The following is a 14,632-nucleotide window of genomic DNA, read 5'->3' as shown; positions in this document are numbered from 1 at the left end:
CTATAATTACAGGGAAAATAAAGCATAATTTAATTAGCACTTCCAAACCTCAGTGGTCAAAGTGCTGTTTTTTCTAAAACAAGTATTTTGATCAAAAAAGGACATTTTATTGTTGACTGGGTGTACAGAACATTTCTGACAGGACATGATGATCCACAGAGTGCTTCTGATTTGTGGCTCCAGTTTGAGGCCTGCTCATAGTGAAACAATAAAACAGCAGCATGAGAAATAAATACATCAATAAAACAGGATAACAAAGCAGCTCAGGGTAAAAGAAAAAAAGGCACAGATGATAAAAACCTCTGTCTCAACACTTCAATGATTCTAACTGGTCTAATAAATAAATCATATTCATTCATGTGACACAAAAGGACATTTCTGTTTAAACTTAAATCAGCTGATGAAAGCTGGATCAATTCCAGGAGGTGCATTATATTCACAAGAGAAACTTTGTTGGAGACCTGATCTGATAATTATGAGCAAAGGTTAGTGGTTATCAATCATCAGGCATCATAGATCTGTCTGATTTAATTGTCTTTTATTTCCTCTGGTTTGAGACAATGTCTCTGGTAACTGGTTTTATTAATAACAGGACAGGGGTTTGTTTGTTTTTACAGCTGGGGAAAGATTAAAAGGAACAAAGTTAGTCATGTGATGTTCTGCCAGAACATCTTAACTGCTCCTCGTCATTAATTCTTCAGGTGTGTTCAACTCTACAGGAGGATGAACGGGTTCTTCCACAGGACATTCCTTCATTTGGTAGTCTAACACATCACCACAAAATTTTCCATAGGTGTTTAACGTCCTAGAGGACCCTAAACTAAAGGCCCACTAGAAACCTTCTGTAGGACTACTAAGACCTCCATAATGAAAACCATCTGTAGAACCTCTTCAGTGACCACTTAAACAGCCCATAGAACAACCTAAAGGACCTCTAGAACCTTCCTATTGACCACTAACACATCCTAAACAATCCTGAGAACCTTTCTTTAGCCTGTATTTATTCACATTTATCAAAATTGAGTCTAAGTATCAGCTCCTGTATGAGGTGCAGCCGTGTTTGTCCAGTCAACATCACTGATACTAAAGAAAACTTCAACATAATGACTCATTTATATGATCTCATAATAATGAGATAGTTTCCTCATCTCTAAGTTTTCTGTCTCTTCTTATAATCACATGATGAATCTCCAGATTTTCTTTGGTGAATTTAACACACCTCTGAACAACACAATGATGTAGTGTTTCTAATATTTTGTCCACCTAGTTTACAAACAGACAGGGGCAAACTGGAAAGTGTTTAGTTCAATTTCTCAGTGGGATAAGAATCTGGTTTGTCATTCAAGTTTAAAGACAGTCAGATTAAAATCAGACAGAGATCAGCTGACATGCAGACCTGGTTTAACAGCTGATCGTGAAACACATCCTCTCAGATTACAGCCTTCTGATTTAATTCACAATGTTCACACAGATGAGTCGGTCTTTGTGTTTTTAGGAAAACTAGTTCAGGATCAGTGAGTGAACACAAAGCTCAGGGAGTCTAATCTGAACCAGGACCAGTCTCTGTAGGCCTCGGTCCTGTGGGACTGTTAATGTGAAAACCAGACTCTTATTTTGGTGACTTTCCTGAAAAAGAAATATGTTCCTTAAATGTTTCCTGGGTAAAGCATTGGGCAGGGTGAGAGGAGGCAAGGCCTGCAGAGACTGATCCAGGGTCAGAGGTCCGGTGAGGCTGGTCTCAGAGCAGCAGGTTGAGGTCGGCCAGCAGAGTGTCCACGTCAGCGATGGGAGCTCTCCAGTAATTAAAGGAGGAGAACTCAGACAGCTCAACCTGCAGAGAGACACAGTTCACATCACACCAAGTATCAACACCTGATCTGGAGAAAACTTGTGCATGCAGCAGAATTACAGGTGAGAGGTGTGTCATAGCTCCACCTGCTGGCAGAAGAGTAAAGTGTTGTTTTAGTGACACTGACTAATTTTAATATGAATTTAATTCTAACAATAAAAATCTTCATCTGCTGCTGCCATTGATCATTATCCTGCAGCTGAAGATCACAGTGTGAAAACAAAAACACACATGTCCAAAATCTTTGGTAATGAAGGCAGATAGTACAAATCTGATGCAGGTGCAGCTTACACAACACAATTACCCAAACTGATCTGAGAACAGATAGATTTTCAGTCAGAGTCTCACCTGGATAAAAGCTCATTATGTCAAACTGGAATACATCTTATCCTCTCACCTCCTCATCCTGACTCCTAAGTTTGCACATCTTGTCTTTTCCTCTGTTGCCATTGGCCGGACCGTTAATCAAACCCAGGTCCTCCAGCTCGGACAGGTCGAGGGCCGGGATTGGCTGCCTCCAGAAGAGGAAGGAGTCGTATTGGCTGTTTGACTTCTCCATCATCTTTCACTCTGAAATAAAAACAGATATTCACAGGAGGTTTGGGGGTAATCCAACAATACAAAAAGGTAAACGATCCACCACCTGACCCACTTTTCGTTTTGTCACAGTTTATTATAGGTGCAGAGTCCAAACTGAAGAACTGCACCCTCCATGGTGAGGCCCTGGTCTCGTAGAGGGACACAGAGTCAAATGTCAACAGTTAAAAATCACTAATGTTGAGTTCACTGTCAGAAAACTGAGGAACCAGAAAATATTAAGACTGTAGAAGCTGAACCAGAGATCTTGTGATCAATTAATCAATATTTCAGCTCCACAGTGGTCTCATGGTTTCTGTATAGTGGATGAAGACAAGTATAATGAAAAGTTTTTTTTCCTGGGTCCTTCAGGTAGTTCATCTTGTCTTTGCCCTGCAGGTGAACTGAGGGGCCTCCGCATGTAGGTGTGTGATATCTACACTTTTATATTTATATATTTCTGAACTTGCTGCTGCACCATTGAACCATGTAACCCTCTGGTTCTTTTTACAATCACTGGCCTGAGTGCAGCTGAGGTCCGAGTCTGACCAACTTTAACCTTCAGTCTCAGTGTGAAGTCTTTGAGTCTCTGCACAAAACGGAAGCAGCTTCAGTTTATTTTAAAGCTTGTTTTGGTTTTATTTTTAGTGTCTGCTGCTTCAACAGACTGTTTACAGGTCAGAGCAGTTTACAGTGAACAGACAGAGCAGGACTACACGGAGGAAACCTGTCAAATCTTTTTATTGTCTTACAGCTTTTTTTGTTTGACAGTGTTTTACAAAAATGATAAACTTTACACAGGTTGATCTCAGTGACCTCCTGTAACATTTAACGGTAACATTTACAGTGAAGATGGAAAATTCACATATAAATGATCTGACTTAATTTAACGTGTTTCTGAAAAAGAGAAAAACTGATGTAACCTGATTCCAGTCAGATCTGTTGATTTTAAACCTCAGATGATCTGCTCCAGGATCAGTTTGGTTTTTATTCTGTCATAAAACATCCGACACAAAGGGACAAGTCTCATTCTGATCTCAGATCAGAATGAGTTATCTGTCAGCAGAGTTAAATTAAAAGCTCCGATCAGTCTGACTGAGCCATGTCCATGTAGAGAAACCTATTCACAGCTGAGCTTCTCCACTTCTGACTCAGCCTTTTATAGCGCTGTGGGCTCCAACGGGCCTTGAAGGCCTCTCAGCTGTTTACAGCGCAGAGTAAAGGAGCAGACCACCGATTCTGTTTTCATGAATTAACCATGAATCATCCATCAGAGTGACCCTGAACCCTGCTGTGCTCTGAGAGCAGGTCTGTACTCAGCTTCACCCAGACTGAGTAAAGTCCCATATTTTACACTTTTCTTATGTTTTATTTGAAGTGTTGATCCATAAGAAGATATATTTGTGGTTTAAAAACCCAAAAACCATCTCAATGCAGTTTTTCATCTCCTCTCTCAGGCTTCTCGCTCGAGCTCTAGCAACAACACGTCGATGAGCCAATCAGAAGAGAGGAGGCTCTGAGCCTCTCTTCTGATTGGCTGACTGTTTTCTGAGTGATCAAATAAAAATATAGTAGATTTCAGGTAAAGGATGGTGGGGACCTTTAAATGACCAGCTGATTAATGTCTGATCATCAGTCTGTGACTGTTGAACCTTAAGATGACAGATTCTCATTCATCTGAAACGACAGACAGTCAGTCAGTTATAGAGAGCAGGGGTCAGAAAACATATCGACAGGGGAATATATTGTATTATCTCCTCTTGTGATAAGTTATCAATGGATCAATATTTTTTTTAGAATAGAAACATGTAAACACTGTATTCATCGTAGGTCGACTTCTGGCTGTGTCAGTGTTAGCTGTTGTCCACCATGAGATGAGGATGATGAAGCATGCGGGTGTGCAGGTTCATTGTGTTGCTCCTGTTCTTCACTCCTCACAGATTGTAGTCTTCATCACTTCGTCCCATCGGTGTTTTAAGAAGCTCAAGTGGATCCAGACTCAGCTTCTCAACCTCTGAAATGTTTGACTCGAGCAAAAAACACCTGCCCAATAGTGTTCTCTCAAAGCCACCTCAGAGACAGAGGAGCCCAGAAACACTCCAGTCTGATTGGCTGTCACTGACAGACACCTGAGAGCCTGTCAGCGGGTGCAGGAGCCCGCTGACAGTCCTTGTTCTTCTTACTGTGTTGAAGTGGTGCTTCTCTACAGCAGCAAAGATCAGGTGACACCCAGTCAAGTGACACTTAGATGTTTACTTGTTTACCTGAACTTTATTTGTAGACATCTGCATCTGGTTTGGATTTATTATTGAAGCTATACCAGCTGCAGACAGATGTTGGCCTCTGTACTGATTATTATTATCATTGACTAGATCTTTTTTCTTTTATTGAATGTTTTATTGTTGTACATTATATGACGTTTTCATGAAAAATGACCGTCAGTGAGGCTACAGCTGTCATATGTTATCACTGTCAATATTGAAATTTTATATTAATTGATATTTCTAACTGGATTTGAAGAGAAGATCCTGCTGATATTTAGGCTAAACCAGAGCTCATGATGTTGGACCTGCCCGGGTCCTGACTCACACCAGATTTATTTATTGTGTCAGATGCTGATTTTACTGTGAGTCTAAAACAGAATCTGGGTCATTGCGCCTCAACAGACTGAAATAAACCTGGACACTTCACTGACTCAGCAGTTTCACACTGAGCACTTCACCTGCCACCGAACTACATTCGCATTTTCATCCATTTTATTTTCAGCTGCCTTATTCGGAGCTATTGATCCTGAGGCGTTGGCCCGAGTCTCAGATCTGATGACGACGACACGCGACAGCAAAATCTCGGTTAAAACGCGTCCCTTTTTATGTTTGTCTTCACGCGAGGCCGGTTATTGATTAAGACTGTAATTAAAGGATGAATCCGCACATTGATCAGGTTGTATTTGAGGCGTTGTCCCAGTGTTCAGGCTCCTCAGACACCCTTGCTTCCACCAGATAAATCCACCAGATAAATCCACGTTTACACGATGGATTTCTCACATTTCTTTCATCAATTTATCACAAACGTTGGTAATTTTTCATGTATTTTTGTTGAACACCATTTTAAAAAAGGTTTTTAATACGCAGCGGGATTCTCCATCACCGACTGGTACCAACACAACAGACACGGTCTCACCGTTAAAGGGAAAAACGTCATGTGTCAATGAAGCGGGTTTTTACCTGTTCGTGTGTCCTTCGTGGTTCTGTCTTTGTTCTCCGGGTTCTGGTCGCAGACGGATCAGGTGCCGCCTCTCTGCTGCTGCAGGTTAAATGAGCTCTGCGGCTGCGTCAAATTACCTGAATACACACCAACGCTTCCTGTTAGGCATTTCAAACTAAAAGGAACTATAGCAACTTTTTTACTATTTATTTTGATTTTATTTGTTGGTTTATTTGTCAGCGTACATTGATAAACACGACCGTAGTCGTAATTTTATCTCTAGGTGTCCTGGATAGATTTGAAAGACGGTTATTGAAGTAGTTTATGAACATCAGAGCAAAAAGGGAACTTACAGTAATACTTTAAAAACTTTATAAATCTTTACTGATACAGAAAACAGAAGAAATAATTAAAGTAGAAATACAATAATGTGAATAAAGTAGAAAATAAGAACGGTAAAAGAGCAACTCAATTCAAAACAGCAACAAAAGAAAAATATTACGGTTATATAAAAAATATGTCATATAAGATATTCTTATTCTACATGTCTACTAATGAAAATATGCCACATTTAAGGCAGTAATCTGAGAAATTAATTAATTAATTTAATTCCAGTGCTTTAATTAGACACAATAATGTTTACTTTTTGCTGTATTTTTTTGACACCTTGTATAATATTATATATGATTTTTAGGTAGGCATATGGTTCAATTTTTTATGATTTAATTTTAATATTAGCAGGAATAGTTATTTGCCATTTATCAAGGTCCAAGCTGATCACTGTCTACGGTAAAACAATATAAATGATAAATAGAAACTTCCTATCTGCTTGACCCACATACAGGGGTTTTTTTACACAACAAACGTATACCTTTTATTTTGAAATTGTGATTTCCGGTATGCTCCTGCTCACTCTGGAAACCTGACGGTACCGGCTAACATGACACACACACACACACACACACACACACACACACACACACACACTGAACCGTTATGGTGAGTATGGCCCTGTAATATTGATGTGTTTTCAACAGAGTCAAGAGGTCATGAATGAATTAATCTTTTTGATAATAAAATACTCATCATAAAATATAAATTGGATCTGTTTCTGTTCTACAGGATTTAGTTCATCCAAAGATCAATGTTATCTTATTGTTATCCAGAAACAAATCAGTAATCAAAATACTTACAAATAAATGATAATAATAATACATCTTCATGAAAATTAAAACAGAAAATCTAATTTAAAATCACTGATTTATGTAAGATTTATGTAATATATATATTCTTTTTACAGATGCAGTGCATGTTTTCAGTCAGAGGGGCACTGTTTGATGAGTGATTTCAAACACAAAGTAAAATGCAGATGATATAGGCTTAACTGATGTATGAATCAGCTCTCTGTTCAGTTTGTCAGAGTGAAAATGAAACTCACATTTACTTCAGAGCTGCATTTATGGTTTACGTTTAACTTAGAATTTTGCTTAAAGAAAATATAAGAAGTTTACAAAGCACATTGCAGGGAAGTAGTGGACTAAACTATCTAAGTGTGAATGACGTATAGTTAAAGCAGCTCCACCTGGAGCAGCTCCAGGAGTGGAGTTTTTTTGCACCTTCATTGGAGCAGGACTTGTACCTGCCACAGAGTCCTGTTATGTTGTTGTCCTGGTACTTTTACTTGAGTAAAGGATCTTAGTTTGATTCTGCTCTGACGAAACAGATGCGAGGAGTCTTCTCAGTCAGCAGGAGGAGCTGTTGGATTGAGGAACCAAAGAAGGAGGGCAAGAGAACAAGCAAGGTCCTTTAGAGAAAAGGGGAGGATGGGTTTCCTGGTTGGAGCCACACCTCAGAGAGAGGGAGAGAGGGAGAGAGACATTAACAGAGAGTCAGAGCTGGTTAATGATCTCAGTCTGCAGTTTTCAGCCTCTCAGTCGCTGTGTTCGCTGCTGTCTGGTCGTCTCTGGTGAGTCTGCTGCTTCTTTTTCTCTTAAACCTCTTCACAGACTGGATCTACATACAGGAAAACCTCTGTTCAGATACTCAGATCAACTGAATTCACCTTAAAACCTGTTGAAATGTTTCATGTTCAGATGTCAGATGAAGTCAGAGCTCACTGACACTCTGGGTCTAACCACCTCACTGAGGGGTTTTCTCTATGACTGAACATTCACACAAAATTACATGGTGAATTCAGACATTTTAAATGACTGAGTTTATGTGACTGAGTATCTTTGCAGAAACTGAGGCGTGTTCAGGAAATTTTTCAAGTAGAGGACAAGCCGTGTCCACATACTTTTGGCCACATACTTAGAGCTGAAACTAACTGTCATTTTCACAATTAAGTCATTAATATTTTCCTTGAAAACACAACTAAAATTGTTAATCAATTACCAAAATAGCTGCTGATTAATCTTCTGCTGATCAACTCGACATGTAAGCAGCAAGGATGTTACTACAACTCAAGTACATTAAATCACAAGTTTAAGTTGAATTAACTACCAGGTTTGGATCTTTTAAAGAAAAAAATAAGAATCTATATATTTAAAGCGCACTGGTTTGTCTTTCTTCTTTTGGCGTTAGACCAGTGTTACACCGGTGTTGTGTTGAAGCCTGGTTCGCCTCAGGGTCAGGGTTCAGACTGGATTTAGACTCAACATCTTTGAAGTGGTAATTTGGATTTGGTAATTTTGGGATTTTTTAGATGATCAGAGTTTCTTCTGAACATCAACTCAAACTGTGTCAGATAAGAAGTTTCACCTCTGGGTCCAGAACAGAGACAGAGCCAGGACATGGTTAGCTTAGCTAAGTACAAACACTAGAATCAGAGTTAGCTTCCTGTAGCTCTGAAAAATATGAAATTTAGTCAAATAAATCTGCTGCAAAATCAGTAATTTATAGCCTCATTTATCATAAGACCTGCTGCTAAGTATGATTGTCATTACCATCAAGTTGTAGTAACATTAGCTCCCAAAGCTAACATTAAATTTAGCTCATTATGTTCGAATTATATTTTATTTGTTTAAAGATGTTGAAATTAAATTTCCAATTCCGAAACCAAACATGTCAGTTGTTAATTTTGGGCTAACATTTGTTAAAGCTAATGATATGAAGCTGACATGTTAGCTTGCAATAGCTAAAAGCCAACCATGTGACAGGAACATATTACTGAATTGTCATTTTAGCTAATTTAGTTTTTATTAGTCTGATGTTTCAGATGGATATCAGTTTTATCTCTTTTCAGAGACAAGTACAGTATTTATGATTGGTTAGCACAAAGGCTGAAAGCAGGGTTAGCATAGCTCCACCAAAACAAAAAAAGTGAGAGAATCTTCTGCAAATCTTATTTTTTAGCCACAATAATCACAAATACTTTCAGGTGCTGGATGGGCTACCAAGCAAGTTATGCTAACTGTAGCTGTAAAGTTAATGTGAATTTTGGTACGCCCCTCTGATCTCAAATTATTCTGGCTGTTAAAACTATATAAATTAAACTTAATATTATTTTTTTTGTTGATAATGAGCTAAGATTTCTTTGCAAGAGACTATTATCTAGCTGACACGTTAGCTTGGAAGCCAACAGTCACAAAGGAGTCAGTTAAAGGGACAATTTGGGGAAAACCATAATAGCTATTATAAACTATTAGCTAACAAGCTAATGTGAATTTTTGTGCATGTATTAAGTGCAAAATATTTTTTACCAGTTCAAAACAAATAATTTATGTTCCACAAAACAGGGACTTTGGATGGTAACTACATTTTAATGCTAAAGAGCTAACGTTAGCTCCCTCTCACAGTAGCTGGTAACAAGTAGCTGAAGAGTATATGTAAAGGCACATTCTGAACGGTTTTCATTTTTCAGAGAAGCTTTCTTTCTTTCTTTCTTTCTTTCTTTCTTTCTTTCTTTCTTTCTTTCTTTCTTTCTTTCTTTCTTCCTTTCTTTCTTTCTTTCTTTCTTTCTTTCTTTCTTTTTTTCTCAGAGGCCAATTAGTCACTTTCTATTCCTGTAAAGTGTTTTCCAGATTCTGTAATTAACATTACAGCTGACCTGTAGTGTGCAGGTTAAATGTCAGATGTCACTGGGTTCAGGTAAACTCTACTGTAGCTGAGAAATGTTTCAAGAAACCCTGAGCCAAAAATATCCTCTGGTTCGCCTCGCTGCCTGGTGTTTACAGCGTCGTGACGTAGTCAGTTTGGTTTCTGGGTTTTCAGTGTGAAGATCCAGATTTAAAGCCAAGTTACAGGTCTGGAGTCAGTTTAGAGGAAGGAGCTGCTGACTGTGGTGAGGGGGAGGAAAAACTGCAGCGCTCTGTTCTCTCTGTGTTTTCAGGGGATTTACTTGACCGTTACACTGCGTTCACATGCTGAGGGGAAGTATCTGGTAAACCCCTGAATTTACAGTAAAGTTGTAGAGATTGAACAGTGTGAAGATCAGAGCTGCAACTAAGAATTTTTCTGCTGATCAATCTGCTGATTAATTTTTAATTTCCCACAGCTGAAGCTGATGTGTTCAGTTTATTTGTTTTATTTGACCAGAAACCTGCAAATTTTCAGTTTACAGTCGAGCAGAACCAAATCCTGTAATTTGAGATGCTGGAACCAGGAAATATAGTTTGTACTGCTGATTAATTTTTGGTTAATCAACTAATCGATTAATCGACTAATCATTCCAGCCTTAGTGCAGATAAAGTTAAGTGTTTGCCACAGTAATTTGCTGTGTTTTGGTTGGGACTGTATACTTGTGTGTGTTTGGGTTTTGTTGACAAAAAGAAAAAAATGAAATATGACTAGATCCTTTAAAGCGACTATAATCAATATTCTTATATCAACACTGAATTGACTCTGTGCTGATAAAGTGTCCCTAACAGCCCTGAACCCACTTATACGTCTCTGCAACTCCAAGCAGCTTTTCAGCCTCTTTTAGCTCCTTGTTTTTGTTTGTTAATGTGAGTTTAAGTTCATGGAAGAGTTGGGGCTCAGGAATGAAGACATTTTAAAGAAGTCGTCCAGTCGCACGTGAAGCAGATGACACGTCGTAGACAGTGTGAAATGTAAAATAAAGAGACCAGATCTGTAACTCTCAGACTGACGAATGACCCAGTTGTGACTTTTACCTCCTCAAAGATAACCCACTTACTGCCGCTTTAACCACAGTGTGTGTGTGTGTGTGTGTGTGTGTGTGTGTGTGTGTGTGTGTGTGTCATGTAACCACACTGATGGACTAAAAACTGTATTGTTCAGGATCTGAAGTCAGAAAGTCTGCAGATGTCCAGAAAAGTCCTTCAAATATCTGCAGTTGACTCAGCTCTCCTTCTGTTGAGTGGATTCTGTCAGTGTCACATTAAACATATTTTCTGGGTCTTGAAAACTTATTCCAGCTCTGTCAAGTCATTGTTAGTTTCTGGATTATTTCAGGTTAGTTTCTGGATTGTTTCAGTGACCAGTCAGTGCTGATCTGCTGGTGAAGCTCTGGTTTTGGTTTCTGTCTGTGGGCAGATGGTTCAGGTCCAGCAGCAGATACCTGTCCTGTCTGTCGGTTGAATCACTGCAGGGGTTTTCAGTCTGGACTCTGTGTTGGAGCTGTCCTGTTGTCTTGGAGATGCGAACCTGTTGAACTTATTTCTGCTGCTGTACAGACTTTTACGATTATCTCAAACTTTCCAGATTTTGAAGTCCTCTGTATTTCCTGCAGACATTTAGAGGAAGAGGAAGTGATTCAGAGCAGCGTCTCGTTCATGGCACCGTGTGGAGGCTGGACTCTGACCTCAGTGTTTGTTAGTGTGGATTTAACCTTCAGCCTCTATGAACACACAGAGGGAAACATTATCCGCTGCCAATCTCCGCACACTTACTCGCAAACACATGTTTGATATAATATAATACAATTATATTATTAAACAGTTAAATCCATGTTTCTGTTGGTGACATTAAGTCACTTAATGAATGAAGCTTAAACAGCTGATTAGTTAGCTCACTGTAGACTTATGAGTTAACTATCAGGTCTGTGCAAAGACCAGAAGCAAAACCTGAGTCTGGCAGCCTCTGTTATAACTGGCACTGGGCGGATGGATACACTGTTGTTTGTCAAGAAATAGCTCCAGCATGTAACTTCTATAAGAATATTAAGAACAATAAACTTTATTTGTACAGTTTTGGACCATAATAAGAAAAAGCACAAAGACTGTGTATGCTAAGCTAAACTAACCATGTCCTGCCTTCCTCACTCACTTTAACCACATACAAAAAAGCTGTTTATTGTCTCTGCTTTTTTAGGTGATGCATCAGAGTCTGATCTGGTCTCTGCGGTCTCTGATAGAAAAGTAAAACCAGTCCAGTTTAAGGTGTGCTGGTTTAGATTTTCCATGTGAGCGCGGATGTGAAAGTCTTCGTTGTGTTGGAGGGGGAGAGGCCGTTAAATCGTCAGTTAACCAGATGGAAAGTTTTTCCTTTAAATGTCTGAATGAAAAGAGCTCATTGTGGAGCTGCTCTCTCTCCCTGCTGACCTACTGCGGCTGATAGTCTCTCTATTGCTCTGACCTACTCTCTTACTTTCTGCCCACAGTCGTGTTCTTTGTCATGTTTTAGTAAATAAGCCAGAATCAGACAGATACAGACGTACAGGACGTCTGGTGTGTTAGACGTGACAGCTGTCAATCAAACTCACCATGTGCAGGTAAAGTGTTTGAATCTGTTTGTGGGGAGGAGATGATTAGCAGCAACACAGTAAATACACCTGAAATGATACCACACAAAATACAGGCTCAATGACAATATTGAAAACACATGTGAACTGCTCAGCACCCACCACGTGAAACCATGGCAACAGAGCATTTTAAACAGATTTAAATTCAGCTCCTCATTATGAAAAGAGTGAACACACAGTAACTATTCATACAGTAACTCAGTAACTATTCACACAGTAACTATTCACACAGTAACTCAGTAACTATTCACACAGTAACTCAGTAACTATTCATACAGTAACTATTCACACAGTAACTATTCACACAGTAACTATTCACACAGTAGCTATTCACACAGTAACTATTCACACAGTAGCTATTCACACAGTAACTATTCACACAGTAACTATTCACACAGTAACTCAGTAACTATTCACACAGTAACTATTCACACAGTAGCTATTCACACAGTAACTATTCATACAGAAACTATTCACACAGTAACTATTCATACAGAAACTATTCACACAGTAACTATTCATACAGTAACTATTCACACAGTAACTCAGTAACTATTCACACAGTAACTATTCACACAGTAACTCAGTAACTATTCATACAGTAACTATTCACACAGTAACTATTCACACAGTAACTATTCACACAGTAACTCAGTAACTATTCACACAGTAACTATTCACACAGTAGCTATTCACACAGTAACTATTCATACAGAAACTATTCACACAGTAACTATTCATACAGTAACTATTCACACAGTAACTCAGTAACTATTCACACAGTAACTCAGTAACTATTCACACAGTAACTCAGTAACTATTCACTCAGTAACTATTCACACAGTAACTGATTCACACAGTAACTCAGTAACTATTCACACAGTAACTCAGTAACTATTCACACAGTAACTATTCACACAGTAACTCAGTAACTATTCACTCAGTAACTATTCACTCAGTAACTATTCACACAGTAACTATTCACACAGTAACTATTCACACACAGTCTTACTGTTAGTCAGTGCGCACATTTCCCTCCTGTTTTCATTCACATATTCAATTTGTGTATAAAAACAGGTCTGAAATATCTGACTCTGAGACTCATTTCAGTGTATTTTACTGAGCAGGTCTTGACATCATGATGTGTGCAGGTGTGAGTGCAGAGAGGTCTGGATTCAGAGTTACCTGTCAGTCATGTGACCTTGTGTCTACAGCTGCTGGTTGGTTTGTAGGAGGACAGGACTTCAGTCCAGGTCTGAGTCTGTTTCTTATCTGAACAACTGTACAGAGGTCAGTTTGTTCATCAGATGTGTTTAAATAAAGGTTTCCCTTCTTCCTCTCTCAGCTGATTAAACTGTCATCATGTGACTCTCTCTGTCTCAGACCTCCGGGGCCACCGTCCATCCATCCGTCTGAGTGCTGCGGTCACTGTCTGACAGAAACAGTCGTGTTGTTGTTCCCAGGTCTAATGAAGTCTCAGCTGATCACAGATCAGGAGGCTGATGATCATCACACTGCTGCCTCACCAACACGTTCACTCTCTGTTCTACTTTCTCTGTTTCTCTCTGTATCTGTGTCTGCAGCTGTTTGTTGTTTACGCCTGGATTCATACGATCAAACTTGACGGTTCAAAGACCTGGATAAAGGCAGTAAATGAGAACTGTTTTAAGATGATTATCAAACTGTGATCACTCAACACACCTCACTGTACCTTCCATGACGAGGATCAGTCTAAGTACTGGTCATTAATCAGCAGAAGAACAGTGATGTAATGTGATGTTTGGGGCGGATTCAGACCATCAGGGCAGTTGACCCTCATTTTGTGATGACGTTTTGTTGAATCACTTTTACTGTCAGTGTTCACAGGGAAACTCACAATAACACTGACTAACTGACCCCCAGGTTTCACAGTGTGACTCAGTCTGTTTTTTTTGTTTTTTCTTCTTTACACTTTGACAAACTCTCACTGCCAAACTTCCTCAAACTTAATTTTTCCTTTGATCAACAGACTGCAATACCACTCCCACTTTCAGTTCCTGAATTCAAATCGACAAACAAATGGTACAGGACCGTGAGATCTGCAGGGTGGGGTCAGACTGCAGACGGAGTAGAGGGGGGGCTACGTCTATCTTTATGAGGACCAGTTTGAGTTTTACACATTTCAGAGTGAGGACATTTGTCTGGTCCTCAAACCTTCAAAGGGATGTTTGAGGGTTGAGACCTGGTTTTTAGGGTTCAGTTTAGACTCAGGTTCAGGTTTTGGTTCAGATTCAGGTTTAGGTTAGGGTTGGTTGGAGGGG

The 14,632-nt window shown here is 39.2% G+C and overlaps 2 protein-coding genes and 1 long non-coding RNA gene across 3 annotated transcripts in view; 1 reads left to right on the top strand and 2 right to left on the bottom strand.

Moving 5' to 3' along the window:
* Positions 1-85: 85 nt before the first annotated feature.
* mllt11 (MLLT11 transcription factor 7 cofactor) lies at positions 86-5,738 on the bottom strand. Its single transcript, XM_023401972.1, has 3 exons — positions 5,650-5,738; positions 2,247-2,419; positions 86-1,831 (listed from the first exon to the last, which is right to left on the bottom strand). Exons 2-3 carry the CDS (start codon positions 2,409-2,411, stop codon positions 1,739-1,741), a joined length of 258 nt encoding a protein of 85 aa, XP_023257740.1. The 5' UTR covers positions 2,412-2,419; positions 5,650-5,738; the 3' UTR covers positions 86-1,738.
* Positions 5,739-7,081: 1,343 nt separating this feature from the next.
* On the bottom strand, positions 7,082-11,420 carry LOC147819379 (uncharacterized). The gene is made up of 2 exons (XR_015436978.1): positions 11,151-11,420; positions 7,082-7,477 (listed from the first exon to the last, which is right to left on the bottom strand). It is a non-coding gene; the product is annotated as an uncharacterized LOC147819379 (long non-coding RNA).
* cdc42se1 (CDC42 small effector 1) overlaps positions 7,472-14,632 on the top strand; it is a 27,054-nt gene continuing 19,893 nt past the window's right edge. Inside the window, exon 1 of the mRNA XM_023401975.2 lies at positions 7,472-7,595. The gene's annotated coding sequence lies outside the window, so the exon portion shown is untranslated. The remainder of the gene's footprint in view (positions 7,596-14,632) is intronic.

The sequence above is a fragment of the Seriola lalandi genome, unplaced genomic scaffold (genome assembly GCF_002814215.2).
Source record: "Seriola lalandi dorsalis isolate HSWRI2012SDOR001 ecotype SW California unplaced genomic scaffold, Sedor1 jcf7180002053844, whole genome shotgun sequence".
NCBI classification, from domain to species: Eukaryota; Metazoa; Chordata; class Actinopteri; order Carangiformes; family Carangidae; genus Seriola; species Seriola lalandi.
The sequence above is the reverse complement of the archived record's forward strand: the minus strand, read 5'-3'. Positions and strand labels throughout refer to the sequence as shown.